This window comes from Sceloporus occidentalis, unplaced genomic scaffold (assembly GCF_023333645.1).
Source record: "Sceloporus occidentalis isolate IW3139 unplaced genomic scaffold, rSceOcc1.0.p SCAF_9, whole genome shotgun sequence".
In the NCBI taxonomy this organism is placed as follows: Eukaryota; Metazoa; Chordata; class Lepidosauria; order Squamata; family Phrynosomatidae; genus Sceloporus; species Sceloporus occidentalis.
In genome coordinates this window covers 38,665,033-38,682,937 of record NW_028316989.1, presented here as the reverse complement: position 1 = coordinate 38,682,937, position 17,905 = coordinate 38,665,033, and the positions used below count along the sequence as shown (strand labels likewise).

Sequence of the window (17,905 nt, the reverse complement as noted above, 5' to 3'; positions counted from 1 at the left end):
ATTTGGGGAAGGGGGTTCCAGACTAAGTACCATCATTATAATGGGGCTTGGGTGCAGCGGCGCAGTGGCGCACAGCATTCACTGTATCTAACAGAAGGGGGGGGGTCTGGACCCCACAGACATCCCCTTTGGCTACATCCTTGATTACTTCCTGATGACATTCATTTTGTTCACTGATGTTCTGGAAGAGCTGTGACTCCAGGACGAACAGCCTGAAGCTGCCAATGCTGTACCTCAGCATCCGCTGCCTATGGCAGTCAGTGCCATCTTACTTTGCTTAATGATATGGACTTTGCTCATTAGTGGCTTAACTTGGTACAAGGCATCTCTGTGTGTGGCTGTGAAAAACAATGAATATTATATGCTTACCCATGGTTTGTATGGGTATTGTCTCCTTTGCAACATTAGCTGTCTCCAAAAAAGGTGGAGGTTAGGACCCAGTGATGTTTTCTGTCTCTTCCCAGCTGGGCCACTTCAGCCATTTGTCTTTTGTGCTAGCCCAGGTCACTTGCAGTGAGACATGTATAGAGCCTACCAGCCTCTTCTTCCAACAACCAACAGGTATCTGCAGGAGAAATGGGACAAGGCCAGTTACAAGAAGCATCGCAGAAAGGTACAACATAGCTGGTGAAGGAGGCAATATTGGGGTGTCCCAATGAAAGAGGTTGTTATTCTTCGCTTGTACCTTGAAAGAAAGCTACAGGAAACAAAACACAGGCTGGTATACGATGCACAGTTTAAAAAAAAGGAGGAAAAATTTAATCCATGCATGCTTATTGCAAAACTCATTTCACTGAAGAAAAGTCAGAAGGTGATTAATTGTATGAGCTTTAGTCCATTAATTATTAGGAATCAATGAAACTACTTTAAAAATATAGGCAAACTGAGTTTTGCTAGCTGTATTAAGAATCTTTTCAAGGAGGGTTGGAGATAATTTTAGATTTGCATATGAACCCCAAAAAGCATGCTTCCTTTGTTTTTAGATGTCAAGCTTAATATTAAGAATAGGTATACCCCATTTCTCTCAGGACCAAATAAATATAGACATAGGTATAGGTATAGATGGATCCAAGTCAGATACACTTAATGAAGTGCCTCATGTTCTATTCAGAGACCTTTCACAAGCATTGGCTATTTCTATTTCCAGCAGCCACTCTGCATCATAGCCTGGAGAAGTTGTGTTAGACTAAAACTCCTAGCTAATGTGGATTGCGAGAATTGTAGTCCCAAAAGGTAACTTTCCCTGTCTGTGTTCTGTATTGGCAGATTCTGTCCCAAGGACCGTTTAACTATGACACTCCTTTTGTTGCTGCTTTGAATAGATCCTTAAATAGTCATGGTTACCATTTCTCTCTCACTCTCCCTTTGTATCTGTTTTACTGACTTATGTTCCAGGGTGAGTCAGTAATTTCTCCCCGTTGTGGAGCAGATCATTAAACAGAGAATCAGTGAACATCTAGAAGGCAATTCCATAATCACAAAAAGTCAGCATGGGTTTCAGAGAAACAAGTCATGCCAGACAAACCTGACCTCTTTCTTTGATAAAATTACCAGCTTGGTAGATGAAGGGAATGCTGTGGATATAGTATATCTTGATTTCAGTAAGGCCTTTGACAAGGTTCCCCATGACATTCTTGCAAACAAGCTTGTAATATGTGGGCTAGACAAAGTAACTGTTACATGGATTTGGTATTTGAAACTGAACTTTTTACGGTTGGTATAGGAAGCGTGATTCCCTGAAAAGTCACCTGGGTGACTAATAAAATAAATGGTTGAGGCAGATGTCTTATGAACCATGGCTGTAGCATCATTATGGTTGCAATGATCAAAGAAATGGAAGAATTAGCATTCATCTTTACCAATAACTTTTGGCCCTCCAGATGTCTGGAACTTCTGCTGTCAGAATCACGTCAGTTGAGGCTTCCTGGACTTGAAGTCCAAAACATCTGTAATACCAAAAGTTGAAAATAACTGTTCTATATTTGGGAGGAGGGAGATAGGGGCAGGTCCTTTTACTTCACCTGTTCATTTCTTTCTTTCCTTCTTACAGGTGGAGCTAGCTGTCCCTGTTGTGAACACAAAAAGCCCACCAGTACCTTTCCATCTACAGGTGAACTTGAAGAAAATACAGGTAGAGTTGAGTGTGCTAGATATGGGTTTGTTATGCCATCAGGCCTCAGAACATGATATCCAAATGTACCTAAACACCCCCTTAGGTATGAGAATAAGTAAGTCCAACACACATAAGTGATGCGTTAATCACAAATCATTGCACTATTACTACACAATAGTGAACAATGCTGATTAGAAATAATCTTGTTTACTGGCTACTGAGTGCAATTTATGGCTTTAATAACGCCCAACAAATAATGTCTGGATTCAGTACCATCACCAATTTATGATTAGTACATAATCCGTTTTCTACATTTCAGCTGGAAAAAGAACGCCAGGCACTTTTGGATCGGGAAAATCTCCTACACTCTGCCAAACTATGCGGCATCAAGCAGTCCAAGGGAAGTGTGGACAACTGGAACTTCTATTGTAGGCACAGGTCTGTAAGTGGGGTGGGGGGTTAAATAGGATGGTGGGAGAAGTCATGAAATAAGCCATGATTCCAGAGTGCTCCATAGTCCATTGTGGTTGTATGTCTTCAAGTCATTTCTGATTTGTGGAGACCCTAAGGCAAACCTATCACGGGGGTTTCTTGGAAGAATTTGTTCAGTAGTCCTTGCCTTCCTCAGAGGCTGAGAGAGTGTGACTTGCCCAAGGTCATCTAGCAGGTTTCCATGGCTGAGTGTGGAGTCAAACCTTTGTCTCCCAGTGTCCAAATCCAACATCTAGAGCACTACACCACACTTGTAGTGGTAGATAAAGAGATTGTGGATTCAAACCCTGGTCTCTCAGTGTCCCAGTCCAACACCTAGGCCACTACACCACACTGGTGGTGGTAGGTAATGAGGTTTAGTAGAGCCAGGGTTCACAGGATTGAAGTACTGGGAATCAGTTATTAATTTGTGGGAACAATGACACCAGACAATATCATCTGGCATCCCCCCCCCTTGGATACCTTTGTTCTCTCATGAGTTCACCTACAATCCCAATAGCAGGGAGGGGGACCCAGCAACAAAATATTGTTTGAAAAGTTGTAATTTTAGGTTGAACTGTCCTATTAATTCTCATTAGCATCACTAGCAAAGGTTTACAACAGAACATTAAGAAAACAACAATAATGACCACAGACGATTTATATAACTTTAAAATAGCCAATGAAAACCTTGAAATAGCTGGAGATTTTTTATAGCTTGGCACAGTCATTAATCAGTATGGAGACTGAAGTCAGGAAATCAGAAGGCCAGGAAATCAGAAGGCCAGGACTTAGAAGGGCAGCTATAAAGGAACTGGACATCTCTCTTCTTCCTCATTAATAACTTTTGCCTTCTTAGCCACACATCTTCTTGAGGAACTCTCATGTCCATCTGGGGGATCGTGCCCCACCATTTGAGAACCACTTTTCTAATGCACATACATACATACAGACATAAGCGAACTACCTTAATATGAATATAGTAAATTAAACCATATTTTACACCAAAAGCCCATGACATCACAGCACCAAATAGCATTAGGGTGGTAGTGTGCCTTCCAGACTTATGGTGACCCTAAAATAAACCTATTATGGGGTTTTCTTGACAAGTTTCTTAAGAGGGGGTTTGCCATTGCCATCCTTTGAGGCTGAGCGAATATGACTTGTCCAAAGTCATCCAGTGGGTTTCATGACTCATCAGGGATTCGAACCCTGATCGCCAGAGTAGTCCCAATGCTGAAACCACTGTGCCATGCTGGTTTAGTTTTAGATTTACTGAATCAATTTAGTTTTCATATGTGTTGACTCACCAGCCAACAGCTGATTCAGTAGGTCTACTCTAGCTAAGATTAACTAACAGGATTCTGGCCCTTAATATTATTAATATCTCTCTCTCTCTGTGGCGAGAGCGATAGAGAGAAAGAGAGAGAGAGTTGTTTTGCAGTTAAAGTTTGTCGTGAGCTGCTTTGAGCCCAGTTTTGGGGAAAAGGCAGGATGTAAGTCAAGGAAGGAAAGAAGGAGAGAGAGAGAGAGAGAAAGAAAGAAAGAAAGAAAGAAAGAAAGAAAGAAAGAAGTCTGCCTCCCCATGACTACTGGTCTACCCATACAGCTTAAACTGGGAGAAGCGCCATCGGGATCTTGCACGCATTTACTGGGAGAACCAACAGCTGGTGAAGCGTCTGGAAGGAAGGAAGTCAGAACTTGCTCAGGACTGTTGGCAGGAAAACTGGCACAAGGAACAGCTCATCCGTCATAGCATTGCCCGCTATCCCCGTGGCTGGGAAAGCTGCCAGGTAACAAGGACTGAAACTGAATATATTGTGGAGAAAGGAAACAGGGAATTGAGAAGTCTCCAGAAACAATTGCTCTCCCTCCCTCCCCCCGCCTTCCTCTATCATCCTCTCTTTTTCTCTCCCTCTCTGAATTAACCAGTGGTATTTATAGAATCACTGAGTTGGAAGAGACTCAAGGGCCATCCAGTCCACCCCCATTCTGCCATGCAGGAACTCTCAATCAAACCATCCCCGACAGATGGCCACCCAGCCTTTGTTTGAAGACCTCCAAGGAGGGAGATTCCATCACTCTCCAAGGGAGTGTGTTCCACTGTCAAACAGCCCTTACTGCTAGGAAGTTCCTCCTAATGTTGAGGTGGAATCTCTTTCATAAAACTTGCATTCATTGCTCTGGGTCCTAGTCCTTTTGTAGGTTGTTTTCACTTTAAATCCAATTTCTTCATGGGATCCGTCCCATGTGATAAAATACTATGGTGCTGTCAGTAATACACTGTTGTTTCTTGATAACCAGATACTATATATTACTTTCTTTGGAGATAGTTAAACCTTCTAGTCTGCTTATAAAACCAGCCAACCCATTTTCACCCTGATCTGCATATCTTTGGGATATTTCTGATCACATACTTTGTTTTTGTTTCCCAGGTAAAGAAAGTGAGATGGAGGCAGTGGACAGAGAGCAATGGTAGTCCCACTTCATCAACTGGAGAGAACCTCAGCTTGTCTCCTGGAAGAACCCCTGTACTTTGCAACACTAAGAATAAAAATATGCTGGACAAAAGCTTCTGGGGGAGTGGAAGTGAGTCCCCCCATGAAGGGGTGGTAACTGCCCCCATCTCTTCAACAACCCTTGTGAGAAAAAAGAATGTAGTTGATCCATCTAGTCATTTGGTCCAGCGGTCAAGCAAAAAAGGTTTAGTATCAGTCAAGATTGCACAAGGGGGCTCTTCTTCAAAGGATGCTAATGGTTCATCGGTCAGGGCAGAGTTACCAGAAGAAGATTCAGAAAAAGAGCCAGGAACGGAAGCTGTGATAGCCACCACCAAGCCTCCTTCCATATATTTAAGGAAGAACCTCAGACTGAGGCCTGCTTCACAAGATCAGGAGAAGAGGCTAGAAGTCTCATCAGCTTGTAATGCTGGAATTTGCTATGAAAGAATTGAGAGGGCACCAAAGTCGATGAGAAATCCATTCTATGGACTTTAGTGCCTGTCAAATCCTGTGAACCATCACCCAGGAAAATCTCCAGAATTCACAAGGGAAGTTGTAGCTGGAGCCGTCCAGTTTCTCCATGTGAATTACTAACCAGCTCCTGTGTCTCTTCTGCAAACTTTGACAAACAGCTTCCTATCCTTGGCCAAGGCAGGGGAAAGCAGCCCTCACCCATAGCTCACTAGCAGAGCACATGGTTTGCATGCGGATAGTCTAAGGGATGGCCCAGGAGATATTGTGCTGCTTCAGATGGAGCTGCAAATGGTCACCCAAGACAAAGTACCTAAAACTAAACAAGTATATTTATTTATTTTATTGAATTTATGTCCCGCCTTTCTTCCAAAATGGGATTCAAAGTGGCATATAATAATTTAAAAGGATAAAAATAAAACACTAATTTACAAAAGTTAAAAAGGAAATAATATTAAAAACATGATTTAAACAGTATGTAGAGAGATCTTGTAGCACATTTGAGATTGAGGGCCAGAACAGACAGGACAAAATAAAGCAGCTTCAGGCCACTTTGGAGGTGTGCTGTTTAAACAATGCACACCTAAAAGGCCAGGAGCCACACTAAAGCTGCGCTTTAGTCCTAAGGACCAGGATGCAGTTTCGGCATGGCTTCTGGCCTCTTGGGACATGTGCATAATTTAAACAGTACACCTCCAAAGTGGCCCGAAGTTGCTTTATTTTGGCCTGTCTGTTCGGGCCCTTTGAACTGAAAGAAAAATGTTTGCAGCATGAGCTTTCTTATGCTGCCAACTTCTTTCTTTCAGTTAGTCTTAAAGGTTCTATCAGGTTCTCTCTACATACTGATTCTACAGACTAACACAGCTATATCTTTGGTGATTAAAACAGTTACAAAAATCTAAAACATACTTAAAACATAATTTCCAATAAAGATTAAAAAATACAGCATGCCGCTTTACACACATTACTGCTCCACAATTAAAATTCGGAGCTCTCCCTGAATAAAAATGTTTTCACCTGCCAGCAGAAAGCAAGCAGGGAAGGGGCCAGCCAGACCTCCTTTGGAAGGGAGTTCCGCAGCCTGTGAGCAACTACAAAGAAACTCTTTCTGGAGTCCTCACCAATCATATCTGCAAAAGTGGTGGGACTGAGAGAAAGGCCTTCTCTGCAATTTAAAGCTCACACTGGCTTGCATAAGGAGATACTGCCCAGACTGATGCAAGTTGTGTAGGGATTTAAAGGTCAAAGCTAGCACTTTGACTTCTGCCCGGAAACAGACTGGTGACAATCCAGTTGTTTCAACAGGGGTGGGGTGGGTACATTATCCCTGTACCCAGCCCCGATCAGCAGCTTGGCCGCAGCCCCAAGTACAGCACATTGCACTAGTCCAAGTGGGATGTAATCAAGGCATGTGTCACCATAGTCAGATCTGACTTCTCAAGGAACAGGCACAGCTGGCACACTAGGTTTAACTGCAAATACAGTAAAAATCTGGGCATCCAGGCTAAGATCTAAATCCAGGAGCACACCCAAGCTGCAAACCTGAGATTTATCTCTGGAGCTTATTGCTTGGCTATGAAAACCAGCTTACCTCTGTCCAGTTTAAAGCTCAATTTGGGTGGCATGCTGCTTTTATCAGAAGATTTTTGAGGCCAGAATACAGTCCATCCCCACTTCCAGGAGAGCTCCTCGTGGGTCATGGCTCTTTTTGGATCCAGAAGTTTTCTGGCTTAAGAAAATGGCCAGCGGAGTGTTCCTGGAAGCGGGGATGGACCTGGGCTGTTTTCAGGCAGCAAACTCGGCGGCAGAAACCTGATAAGATCAGGATGCCACTCGAATTAAGCTTTAAACCAGATAGAGGTAAAATGGTTTTAATAGCCAAGTGATAAGCTCCTTAGTTTTTTGTGGGTTTTTCGGGCTATGTGGCCATGTTCTAGAAGTGTTTCTTCCTGACATTTCGCCAGCATCTGTGGCTGGCATCTTCAGGATGCTGCCGAAACGTCAGGAAGAAACTCTTTTAGAACATGGCCACATAGCTCGAAAAACCCACAAAAACTATGGATGCCGGCCATGAAAGCCTTCAACTTCACATTTATAAGCTCCTGTTTCTACATTTTGTTGCTGTGTTTTCTCGCTGCATTTTATGCTCACATGGATTTCTTTGGCTTGTGTTTATTGTTTTATTGTGAGCCACTCTGGAAGAGTTTTATTCATAAAGATCATTCATATATATATATGGTTGAACAAATAAATGTCTACTACATTTACCTGTTCTAATACTGATGTGATTTTGTTACATTCATAGCATACTCAAGTACATACTGACTCAGAAGTAAATGGGGCTTATTTTCCACCCAATTACATACACTATTGTAGTCCTATATCTTTGCTATTATAATCAATTGCATATATATATAGATATAGATATAGATATAGATATATAGATATATAGATATATCAACTTGAAGGTACCCAATAAAAACAACCAAGTCCAATATCCAATATTTAATGGATCCAAAAAAATCACAGAGTTGGAAGAGACCAACTCTAATAATAATAATAACTCTCTCTTTTAATATTGTAATAATAATAATATTATAATAAGAATATTCTAATTATTATTATTATTATTATTATTACAATATTAAAACAGATAGTTATTAAAAGAATAAAACAAATTTTAAAAAGATTATATATATATAATATATATAATATATATATATATATATATATATATATATATTAATACATATAATATTTAATATTAAATTAATATATAAAATTTAATATATATATATATTCTACTTCCGCCACTCTTTCCCTGCCTGCGGAAGAGCTAAGCAAGAAACCGGAAGTAAAGCCTGTCTCAGATGCCCTTACCTTTTTCACTTCCGCCTACCATTTTACAGCCTTTTTATCTCCTCCGCCTGTCTATTCCCCGCATCGTTCGCTAGGTGGCGCTGTAGGGTGTGTTTCTCTTTCCCGGCGGCCTCTCTGGCCCGACTCGCTTTATAGCCCCGTTCCCGGCATCCTTTGCTCTCTTTCCGACCGGCTGCCGCCGACATGGTGAGTACCAGGGAAGCGGAATCGAGAGCCATCCGCGCCGCTGCGCCGCTCAGAGGGGAAAGAGGGACGGCTTCAGCTCCGCAAGGGGACCCTCTAGCTCGGGCCGCCATCATTGCCGCGCCCGGGCTGCGTCTTTGCTCCTCCCAGGCCTAAACATGACCGGGGGGGGTCAGTCAGTCTAACTCAAGTCAGGCTCCAAGGTGGGAACTAGGCCCTGCAAGGCCTCTATTCGCCTTGGGGCCAAAGTAGGCTCTGAAACCCAGGGCTGCATTCACAGTGAAGACATAACCCGGTTTGGCACCACTTTGGCTCAAGGCTATGGGATTCTGGGAGTTGGAGTTAGTTGTGGGGAGTCATAGGCTGCATTTGGGCTCCACAACAGACTCCAACTCCCAGAATTCCACAACCTTGAGCAAGACAAAGTGGGCTACGCCTCCACTGTGGATGCAGCCCATGACTCTTCGTCTTGTCTGTTTTCATAGGTAGACATGATGACCACACTATGCTCTTATGGAACTGTTATTCCCCTTGTACTGCTCTGGCTGCCTCCCTTTGCATTCTGGGATTTGTAGTTTAAGGAGAAGCATTTGGAATTGTCAGCAAGAGAGCTCTTAGGCCTCTCTGAACTACAAGCCTCAGGATGCAACAGGAGGCAGTCAAAGTGGAATAGCAGCTCTATAAGAGCGTAATGCTGTAATGGGGAAAATCATAGAGTTGGAAGAGACCCCAAGAAGGGCCCTGATCCAGTCCAACCCCATTCTGCCATGCAGGAACTCTCAATCCAAGCATCCCTGACAGATGGCCATCCAGCCTCTGCTTAAAGACCTCCAAGGAAGGAGACTCCATTACACTCCGAGGAAGGAGTGTGTTCCTCTGTCACGCAGCTCTTAACTGTCAGGAAGTTCCTCCTAATGGCTCCGATATTACATTTGCCAGTTCCTTTAATACTCTTGGATGTAGTTCATCAGGTCCTGGAGATGGTGAAGAGGTGATATGATAGCCCTGCTTAAGTATTTGAAAGGATGTCACATTGAGGATGGAGCGAGCTTGTTTTCTGCTGCTCCAGAGACTAGAACACGGAACAGTGGATGCAAACTACCGGAAAAGAGATTCCAGCTCAATATTAGGAAGAACCTACTGGCAGTAAAAGCTGTTCTAGAGTGGAACACGCTCCTTTGGAAGTCTTTAAACAGAGGCTGGATGGACATCTTTTGGTGGTGCTTTGATTGCGAGTTCCTGCATGGCAGAAGGGTTGGACTGGATGGCCCTTCTTGGGGTCCCTTCCAGCTCTATGATTCTGTGATACTTTCTGAGATGGTTCTGAGTTCCGTTCTCTGGAGTAGCAGAAAACAAGCTTGACCCATCCTCAGTGTGACACCCCTTGAAATATTTAAACAGGGCTATCATATCACCTCTTAACCTTCTCTTCTGTTTCTTAAGGGAGGAACAAAACTAAAAGTGACAGCAGACGTTGGTATATGTGTAGCGTGTGTATTAAATCGGTTGCCCCCTCTTTGATTTCCCCAACCTGCACTAACTGCACATCTTTAAAAGCTGCAGGAAAGGATCCCACCCCACCCCTAGGATGGAACACTGTTTCATCTCTTTGTAAGCCATTACAACTGCTTTGTGTTTGTAAAGGACTTTCTTGAGACTCGGTGAAGTTTATTCTCTCAAAACTCATGCTTGGGTGTAATGGTAGCCTTTATGGTTGGCCCAGCCTTGGAGGCCTTTAAGCAGAGGCTGGATGGCCAACTGTCAGGGATGCTTTGACGGAGAGTTCCTGCATGGCAGGGGATTGGGCTGGATGGCCCTTGCAGTCTCTTCCAACTCTTATGTTCTATGATTCTATGTAGGGAAACGGATTCCTGAAGCTGGGCCCTACCTTTGGGAGAAAACAGGGAATATAGGCCTCCAGATGTAGAATCTTAGAGTTGGAAGGGACCTCAAGGGCCATCCAATCCAACCCTCTGCCATGCAGGAACTCACAATCAAAGCATCCCCAAAAGATGGCCATCCTGCCTCTGTTGAAAGACCTCCAAGGAGGGAGACTGCACCACTCTCCAAGATTATATACTCCACTATCAAACAGCCCTTACTGTCAGGAGGTTCCTCCTAATGTTTAGGTGGACTATAACTGTTATCATTCCTCAGCATCCATTATGTTGGCTGGGGTGATAGGTGTTAGAAACCAACAGTCATGACTTAAAGGTTGCTTTCTCATCTTTGCCAAACCATGACATTCGTTTGTGTGATGATAAAAGCACAAGTCTTAGCACTGCTTTAGTTCTCTAGCCTCACTTGAATGATACTGGTGGCATAGTAACATGTTAAATCGGAGACCCCTAGAAGAGTGATTCCCCAACTCTAGTCCAGGTGTTTTCAGCTTCAGGTCCACAAAGCCTCAGCCATCTTGGCCAGTGGTCTTGGATTCTGGGAGCCAAAGTCCAACTGGAGGACCAGCATTCGGAAGAAAGGATGTAACATTGATTATAGTATTTCCTCCAGTGCTGGTTGCTGTAATCTACCCATCCCCAATGGTTTCAGACTGAACTTTAATGGGGCTATCCAGGGAGCTGATCTGTTGGGGTTATGGCGTTCAGCATGCTACAGTGCACCCCTGAAATGTGGACTAAAGCCAGGAGTGTGTTCATTGCTACCCTGATGGGAGCCACCAGCTGCTCTGAATGTATCCACTGATCATACAAATTGTCATGATTCAAGACAGCTAGATGTACTGCATATAGACAGTACCCCTTATCAGAATGAACACGGGTGGGGAGGCCATGCTGTGTTACCCTGAGAAATTGTTTTGCCTTCACTTCAATTAATAAATAACTAACAGTGGGCCCTCCACATTCACTGGGTTTAGGACACAGGACCCCTGTGAAAATGGAAAACCACAAATAAAAAACACTTTTTTTAACCTGAGAAAACACCTCTCTAGAAACCTCTAGGTCCTCCAATGCAACTCTGTGGTCAACATCTGCTGGAAGTTGACCGTAAAGTTGCACTGAAGGACCTACAAATGCCTGGAGAAGTAAGAATCTCTTAAGTCCCCCAGAACGACTCTGTGGTTAACATCTGCTAGAATTTGTCTTGGAGAATCTATAGAACATTAATCAAATCTGAACAATCAAAGCTGCAAAAGTCAAAGCCGCAAATGTAGAGGGATGATTGTAGTTGTAAAATCAATTAAATGACTGTAGTTGTGAATGTAAAACTTGAAAGGGATTTTGCATGGGGCGGGGAGCATTTCCTCTGATGCTAGATTTTCTGAAGCTGAAGAGGCTGGTCTCTGTGGAGTCACCACTGTGCTTTTTACTTTTTTGCTTCCAAAGTCTGTCCTTTTTACATGTAACGTACTGAGGGAAACTGCTTAGGGATTCCTCTACTGTCTTCCAGAGATAGATCAAATTAAAAATTATCAACAGATGTTGCATCTTGGTTATTTGCTCTCTTGTTCTTTGGATTTCTTAGGGACGTGTGCGCACGAAGACAGTGAAAAAGGCTGCCCGGGTCATCATTGAAAAATATTATACCCGCCTTGGGAATGACTTCCACACAAACAAGCGAGTATGTGAGGAGATTGCCATCATCCCTAGCAAAAAGCTGCGCAACAAGATTGCAGGGTAAGTCACTTGGTTTTGACCTGCAGCTAGGACATAGTAATGGTTAGCACACATCGGCTTTTCTAGGTTCAGCTGTGAACCCTTTTAACCTGCATCGAAAGTGATTTTGGTCTTGCTTGTGACCTAGTCATTGATAATGCAGGAAGAGAATTCTTGACAGCATTTCCCGTGTTTGGAGGGTCACACTCATCCCTATCAAACCCTGAGCTTATCAGACATCACTGGATGGAAGTTGGGAACTGCGGTTTGTGCTTGCAGATATAGAGCTGAGCACTGTTACTGCTAACTTTTGGCTTTGATTTTTTTTAATGTGATTAAAGAGAGGCACAAACCTAATCAAATAGTGTTTTTCTGCAGGTATGTCACCCATCTAATGAAACGTATTCAACGAGGGCCAGTCAGAGGCATCTCCATCAAGCTGCAGGAGGAAGAAAGAGAGAGAAGGGATAATTATGTCCCTGAGGTGAGTTTTGTAAGCTCATAGGAGTTACTTGAGCTGAATAGTTTCTGCTCAAGTTCTCAAGCTCTTGGGCATATGTAGCCTCTTCCTTTTTCCTTTTGAGTCACTATATTATTTTGAAACAACATATTTTTGTATAGTTTAATATCAAGTGTCTTCTCCCAAGAAATGTATATGAAAATGGCTTTTCTTCTGTCTTGTCTGTAACAATATGCTTTCTGGACAGTAAACTGGTATAATGAAACCTTTACTGGAAATTTCATTATGGACTTGGAAATTGTGACTTTCAGTCTCTGTGTTGACATGGATTTGCTAGTAACCTTTGGAGTGTCACCACTTACTTTGTTACCCATTTTTAGAGTTAAAAAAGGTATTTGGCCATGAATGAAGAGAATAAAGATTGCAAACCAATGTATTGTTATATTTACTCACAGACACAAGCATAATGCTGGAGACAGCTAAAGAAATGAGTAGGGGACTAATGGCAAATTTGAGTGAGAAATTCTCATAGTTGTTTCGGATAGTCCTTAAACATTTTAATGTATGAAGGCAAGAGTAGCTGTTTAAAAAAATGGAATTTTGAGCTGTGGCTCTCAGATGCATATTTCTGATAGCAAGGCTTGATATATAGATTAACCCCAGCATATCTAAGATTGACGTGATGTTCCTCATGAGACTTACATTCGAAAGTGATTCTGGCCTTCTGCCTGTGGCCTGGTCATTGATATTGCAGGGAGAGAATTCCTGAAAGCATTTCCCGTGTTTGGGAGGGCCTTATTGCCATCCTTTCCAAACTCTGAACTTTTTAGACATTTGCCTTTTAGTGCTTAGTGGAAGATTGGGCAAAGTGCAGCCCTCCAAATGTGGGACTGCATGTCCTAGCATTCTTCACCATTAGCTAGGGCTGATGGGAACAACGAGAGGTTGCATTTTGTCTACCTCTGATATGTACATTAATACAGTCAGCTTCTGTATCTATGGATTTTTTATCCATGGATTCAAGCATCCACGGTTTGAAAATATTTTTAAAATATATAAATTCCAGAAAACTAGGCTTCATTTTGACATTTTATATAAGGGAAACCAATTCATTGATAACCTTTAGGGCTGAAGGGCGGGGTATAAATACCATAAATAAATAATAATAAATAATTTACTATATATTGTATTTAATGGGACTTGAGCATCCACACAATGATACTTGTTCTTTAATGTGGTCACCTTTGTGGTCACAAAACACTAATTTTCACAGACGTAGGAAGCACTGGCTGCTAGTCTTTTGATAGACATGTAATGTCTCTAAACAGTTTGTCTCCACTGCCTCACTATAAAATGCATTCTTTGTGATAATTTTATTTGTTCAGATTGTTTTTAGGCAATGTTTGTGTCTTTGATGAGAGCTAAATTGTAGGTCAAGGCATCTAGGATTCTAGGACTGAATGCCAAGTACCATTTCACTTTCTTTTAAGCATTTGCCATCTGACTACTGCATGATGCAGCATAAAGTTTATACTGCAAAGAGGGAAAGGGCTGTTCAACTCCTAGCAGCCCTGGCCAGCTTACCCATAGTGAGGGGTGCTAGGAGTTGCAGTACAACATAATATGAATACTTCACCTACCCCAATATATGGAAAAGAATTCTAGCTACATAATATTGCTGGTCAGATCTTTATAGGTTTAACTAAATCAATCTCTTTCTTTCCCTATCAGGTTTCTGCCCTGGATCAGGAGATCATTGAAGTGGACCCTGATACCAAGGAGATGTTGAAGCTGCTGGTGAGTGGAGGAACTATATGGTTTTCAGCAGAGCAGCTTTGCTTCAGCCAGCTAATTGCTTCTTGGAAATGGTTGTCAATGTGTGGTCTGTAGGTTTTATTTGTAGCAGTAGCCACACTGCCTAATGTTTGACTAGCATGATGACTTATATGAAGGGTTGCTGCCTTTGATAGTTAAGCAGCATTGTGGGTGATTGCTAGTAGTATATGCTCCATAATTCCAAATTGTAATAATTATTTGCAGACCTGCAAAATTCAGGGTCATAGAAACTTTTTTTAAAATTTATGATGGCTTTATAGTAATGAGGCATTCTAAATCCAAAAATTACTTCAGATTTTCACAATTTGCATTAATGTTTTTATGTTGTATTATGTGACTGAATAAAATGATCTTGTAAAGAATTATCCTGCCAATAGTAAGAAAGGGGTCTTCTCATAGATTTTCAAAGCACTAATTTGGTGATATGAAACAAAATCTATTCAAAAACACTAAAAGAAATTGCATTGGAGCATCAGCTTCCATACTGAATCAAGACTGAATAACAACTTTGTTGAAAGATCTGCTTGATGTACATATTAACCCTTAGCATATCCAAGACTGACCTGATGTTCCTCATCAGACCTGCATTCGAAAGTGATTCTGGCCTTCTGTCTGTGGCCTGGTCATTGATACTGCAGGGAGAGAATTCCTGAAAGCATTTCCCGTGTTTGGTAGGGGCTTAATGTCATCCTTTCCAAACCCTGAGCTTTTCAGACATTTGCCTTTTAGTGCTTAGTGGAAGAGTGGGCAAAAATTCAGCTCTCCAAATGTGGGACTGCATGTCCTAGCATTCCTCACTATTAGCTAGGGCTGAGGGGAGCAACAGCCCCTCAGCAAGAGGCTGCAAATGTGGTGCAACACTTTTATTATGTTTTTAACATTGGTACCAAAAAATACATTAAAAACAAGTACAATGTTGAAAAAAGTTTTTCATCTTAGGCCTGTGTAATGAATGTATTAGTTCATATTGGTGCACTTAAAAGGTTAGGTGTTAGTAAAAGGTAGGGAAGTGCCCCAGATTACTTGCCTGCAGTTCCCATCATCGCTTACTATTGTTTTGGCTAGAACTGATGCAAGTTGCAGTTCAAGAACATCTACAGAAGGAATTGGGACAATGCAAGCTGTATGCAACCCCAACTGTTTTGCAGCCTCTTTTATTTTTGTTTTTCTTGATTAGGCGAAAAAATGCCCCCAAACACCCAATTTGCTCCTGGAGTGGCAGTTTACCTCCAAATACCCCCTGGCATGTCCCACCAATGCCAGATGGCTGAGAACTCAGAAGCTGAAACCAGAAGGAAGATTTCCAATTACTTTAGGTGCTAGTTTAGACCAAAAACAAGGTAGTGTGGAACATTGTAGGTCTACAAGGCTGAAAAATAGCCTCCAGAACCACTACACTTGTCCATCTCTGATTCAGAGGGACACACATTTCCCAATGCGTACTGCTGTGTTTGACACAAATAAAACCACAAAATGTGAGCAAATGAGCGCAGAGGTCTGGTTGGTGTGCTTTGGCTAAATGCTCTGTTTTTCTCACCAGGATTTTGGCAGCTTGTCCAACCTGCAGGTTACACAGCCCACCGTAGGGATGAACTTCAAAACTCCAAGAGGAGCCATCTGAAGCCGTTTCTGTACTGTCACTTTTACAATAAATATATAGAAACACAACTTTTGACTTCCTTGTGTTTATATTTTGGATTTTGATTGTGGGTAATGTAGTGTGGATAGACTTTGCTATGGACTTCATTGATTGCACTAAAATATTGGTTGGGAAAATGAATTAAGAATGTGTGTTATCTCACAAACACACACAAATAAATTAGTAGCCTTACTTCATTGTATCTACATGGGAGCTTTCAATGGCTGTTTTCTGCTAGAGAGACTTTACAAACTGTTAAATAGTGAGAGGGTGTTTTACTCTTGCAAATGGCCTTTTCCCTTATAACTAGGGGAGGATAAAGTCATAGATGATGTGGCAACAACAGCATATGGTATGTGGCTTGTCTACCTCTGGGAGGGAAGCTGTGAACTACACTGTTACAGAAAAGAGCAACAGAGAGAGACTGAGAGTGCCGTGCATGTGATGCTGGATCCAGACGTTTTATTTCCACTCCCTCCAACCTATGCATTTGGCATTTTTCTACTTATAAAAGTTAAATTTTCCTTCTCCAAATGTTTTGTCCCTCTTCTTCATATATTCAGTAGTATGAAGAACAGTGGCAGCTTTCAATAAACAATTCAGACCAGAGATAAGTGAAATTCAGCCCTCTAGATCTTGAGGCTGCAGACAAAGGATTCTTCATCATTGGCTATACTGGCTAGGGCTGATGAGAATTATAGGCCTGTTACAGACTGCCAAAATAAAGCTGCTTCGGGTCTCTTTGGAGGAATGCTGTTTAAATGATGCATGCATCCTAAGAATCCGGAAGCTGCACCAAAGCTGCACTCCAGTGCTTAGGAACGGAGTGTGGCTTTGGTGCGACCTCCGGACTCTTAGGACCCATGCATCATTTAAATAGCATACCTCCAAAGAGACCCGAAGCAGCTTTATTTTGGCAGTCTGTAACAGGCCATAGTCCAACTTCTGAGGGGCCACAATTTGCCCATAGCTTCTGGGAACAGGATGGTTGATGTGGTTTCAGGTCAGAGGTAGACTGCTCAGCCATCTAGATGTTGGACTATAACTTTTTAGTCCTAGCCAGAATAAGCAATGAGGAATGCAGAATGCTAGAGAGCTACCCTTTCTCCTTGTTTACATCATTGTAATAGTTTCGTCACCAATGTCAACGTTTTGTGCTGCTACAAAGTAGTACTCATGATTTTCAGTAATTTGACTCTGGTTTTACAAACTGTGGCCCTGTACAGACCGGCCTGAAAGGTGGGCATGGGGCAAAGTTGGGGTGTAGCATCCTCATGACGCGCTTCCGACTCCCCTGGGCACCCTGATACACTGTATAAACTGAAAAGCTGCTGCCTAGGCTGATACATAGTCTTCTCATGCTTCACAGGACATGCTATGTTTTATTGTGTTTCTATTTTGTCAGTCACGTTTATGGTAAAGTGGTAGAAAAATGGTCTACATACTTTCAATACTGTCAACCTGACCCAGATTCCTTTGCTACTTAAATTCTCTGTATGGCAGAAAACATTGCTGCCTTGGTTTCATTGTGGCTAAATTATGCAGTGGCTCTGCATCCATTTTGCCACAAAGAGGTCACAAGAGTAGAAAGTCAGAACTTTTCTTAATTTCAATTCAGTCTTAGGTTGTTGAATAGAAACCTGTCGCCAGGTGGCACCAGAGAGCCATGTCCAATAGTCTGTTTTAAAACTAGAAAGCTAAAATTACAGGCATTAACAGGAAAGTGGTTCCAGGGGA

The 17,905-nt window shown here is 42.2% G+C and overlaps 2 protein-coding genes and 3 non-coding genes across 5 annotated transcripts; all 5 read left to right on the top strand.

The window, feature by feature from the left end:
* Positions 1–520: 520 nt before the first annotated feature.
* LOC149307317 (uncharacterized) lies at positions 521–5,580 on the top strand. The gene is made up of 5 exons (XM_089538305.1): positions 521–613; positions 2,051–2,131; positions 2,433–2,551; positions 4,194–4,377; positions 5,020–5,580. The coding sequence occupies exons 1-5, from the start codon at positions 521–523 to the stop codon at positions 5,578–5,580; spliced, it is 1,038 nt and encodes a 345-aa protein (XP_089394431.1).
* Positions 5,581–8,517: 2,937 nt separating this feature from the next.
* Positions 8,518–16,197, top strand: RPS17 (ribosomal protein S17). Its single transcript, XM_089538875.1, has 5 exons — positions 8,518–8,622; positions 12,103–12,254; positions 12,612–12,717; positions 14,425–14,490; positions 16,070–16,197. The coding sequence occupies exons 1-5, from the start codon at positions 8,620–8,622 to the stop codon at positions 16,148–16,150; spliced, it is 408 nt and encodes a 135-aa protein (XP_089395001.1). The 5' UTR covers positions 8,518–8,619; the 3' UTR covers positions 16,151–16,197.
* On the top strand, positions 12,342–12,472 carry LOC149307316 (small nucleolar RNA SNORA71). The gene has a single exon (XR_016282418.1). It is a non-coding gene; the product is annotated as a small nucleolar RNA SNORA71 (small nucleolar RNA).
* Positions 13,390–13,526, top strand: LOC149307315 (small nucleolar RNA SNORA71). The gene has a single exon (XR_016282420.1). It is a non-coding gene; the product is annotated as a small nucleolar RNA SNORA71 (small nucleolar RNA).
* On the top strand, positions 15,110–15,246 carry LOC149307314 (small nucleolar RNA SNORA71). Its single transcript, XR_016282419.1, has one exon. It is a non-coding gene; the product is annotated as a small nucleolar RNA SNORA71 (small nucleolar RNA).
* Positions 16,198–17,905: the final 1,708 nt, after the last annotated feature.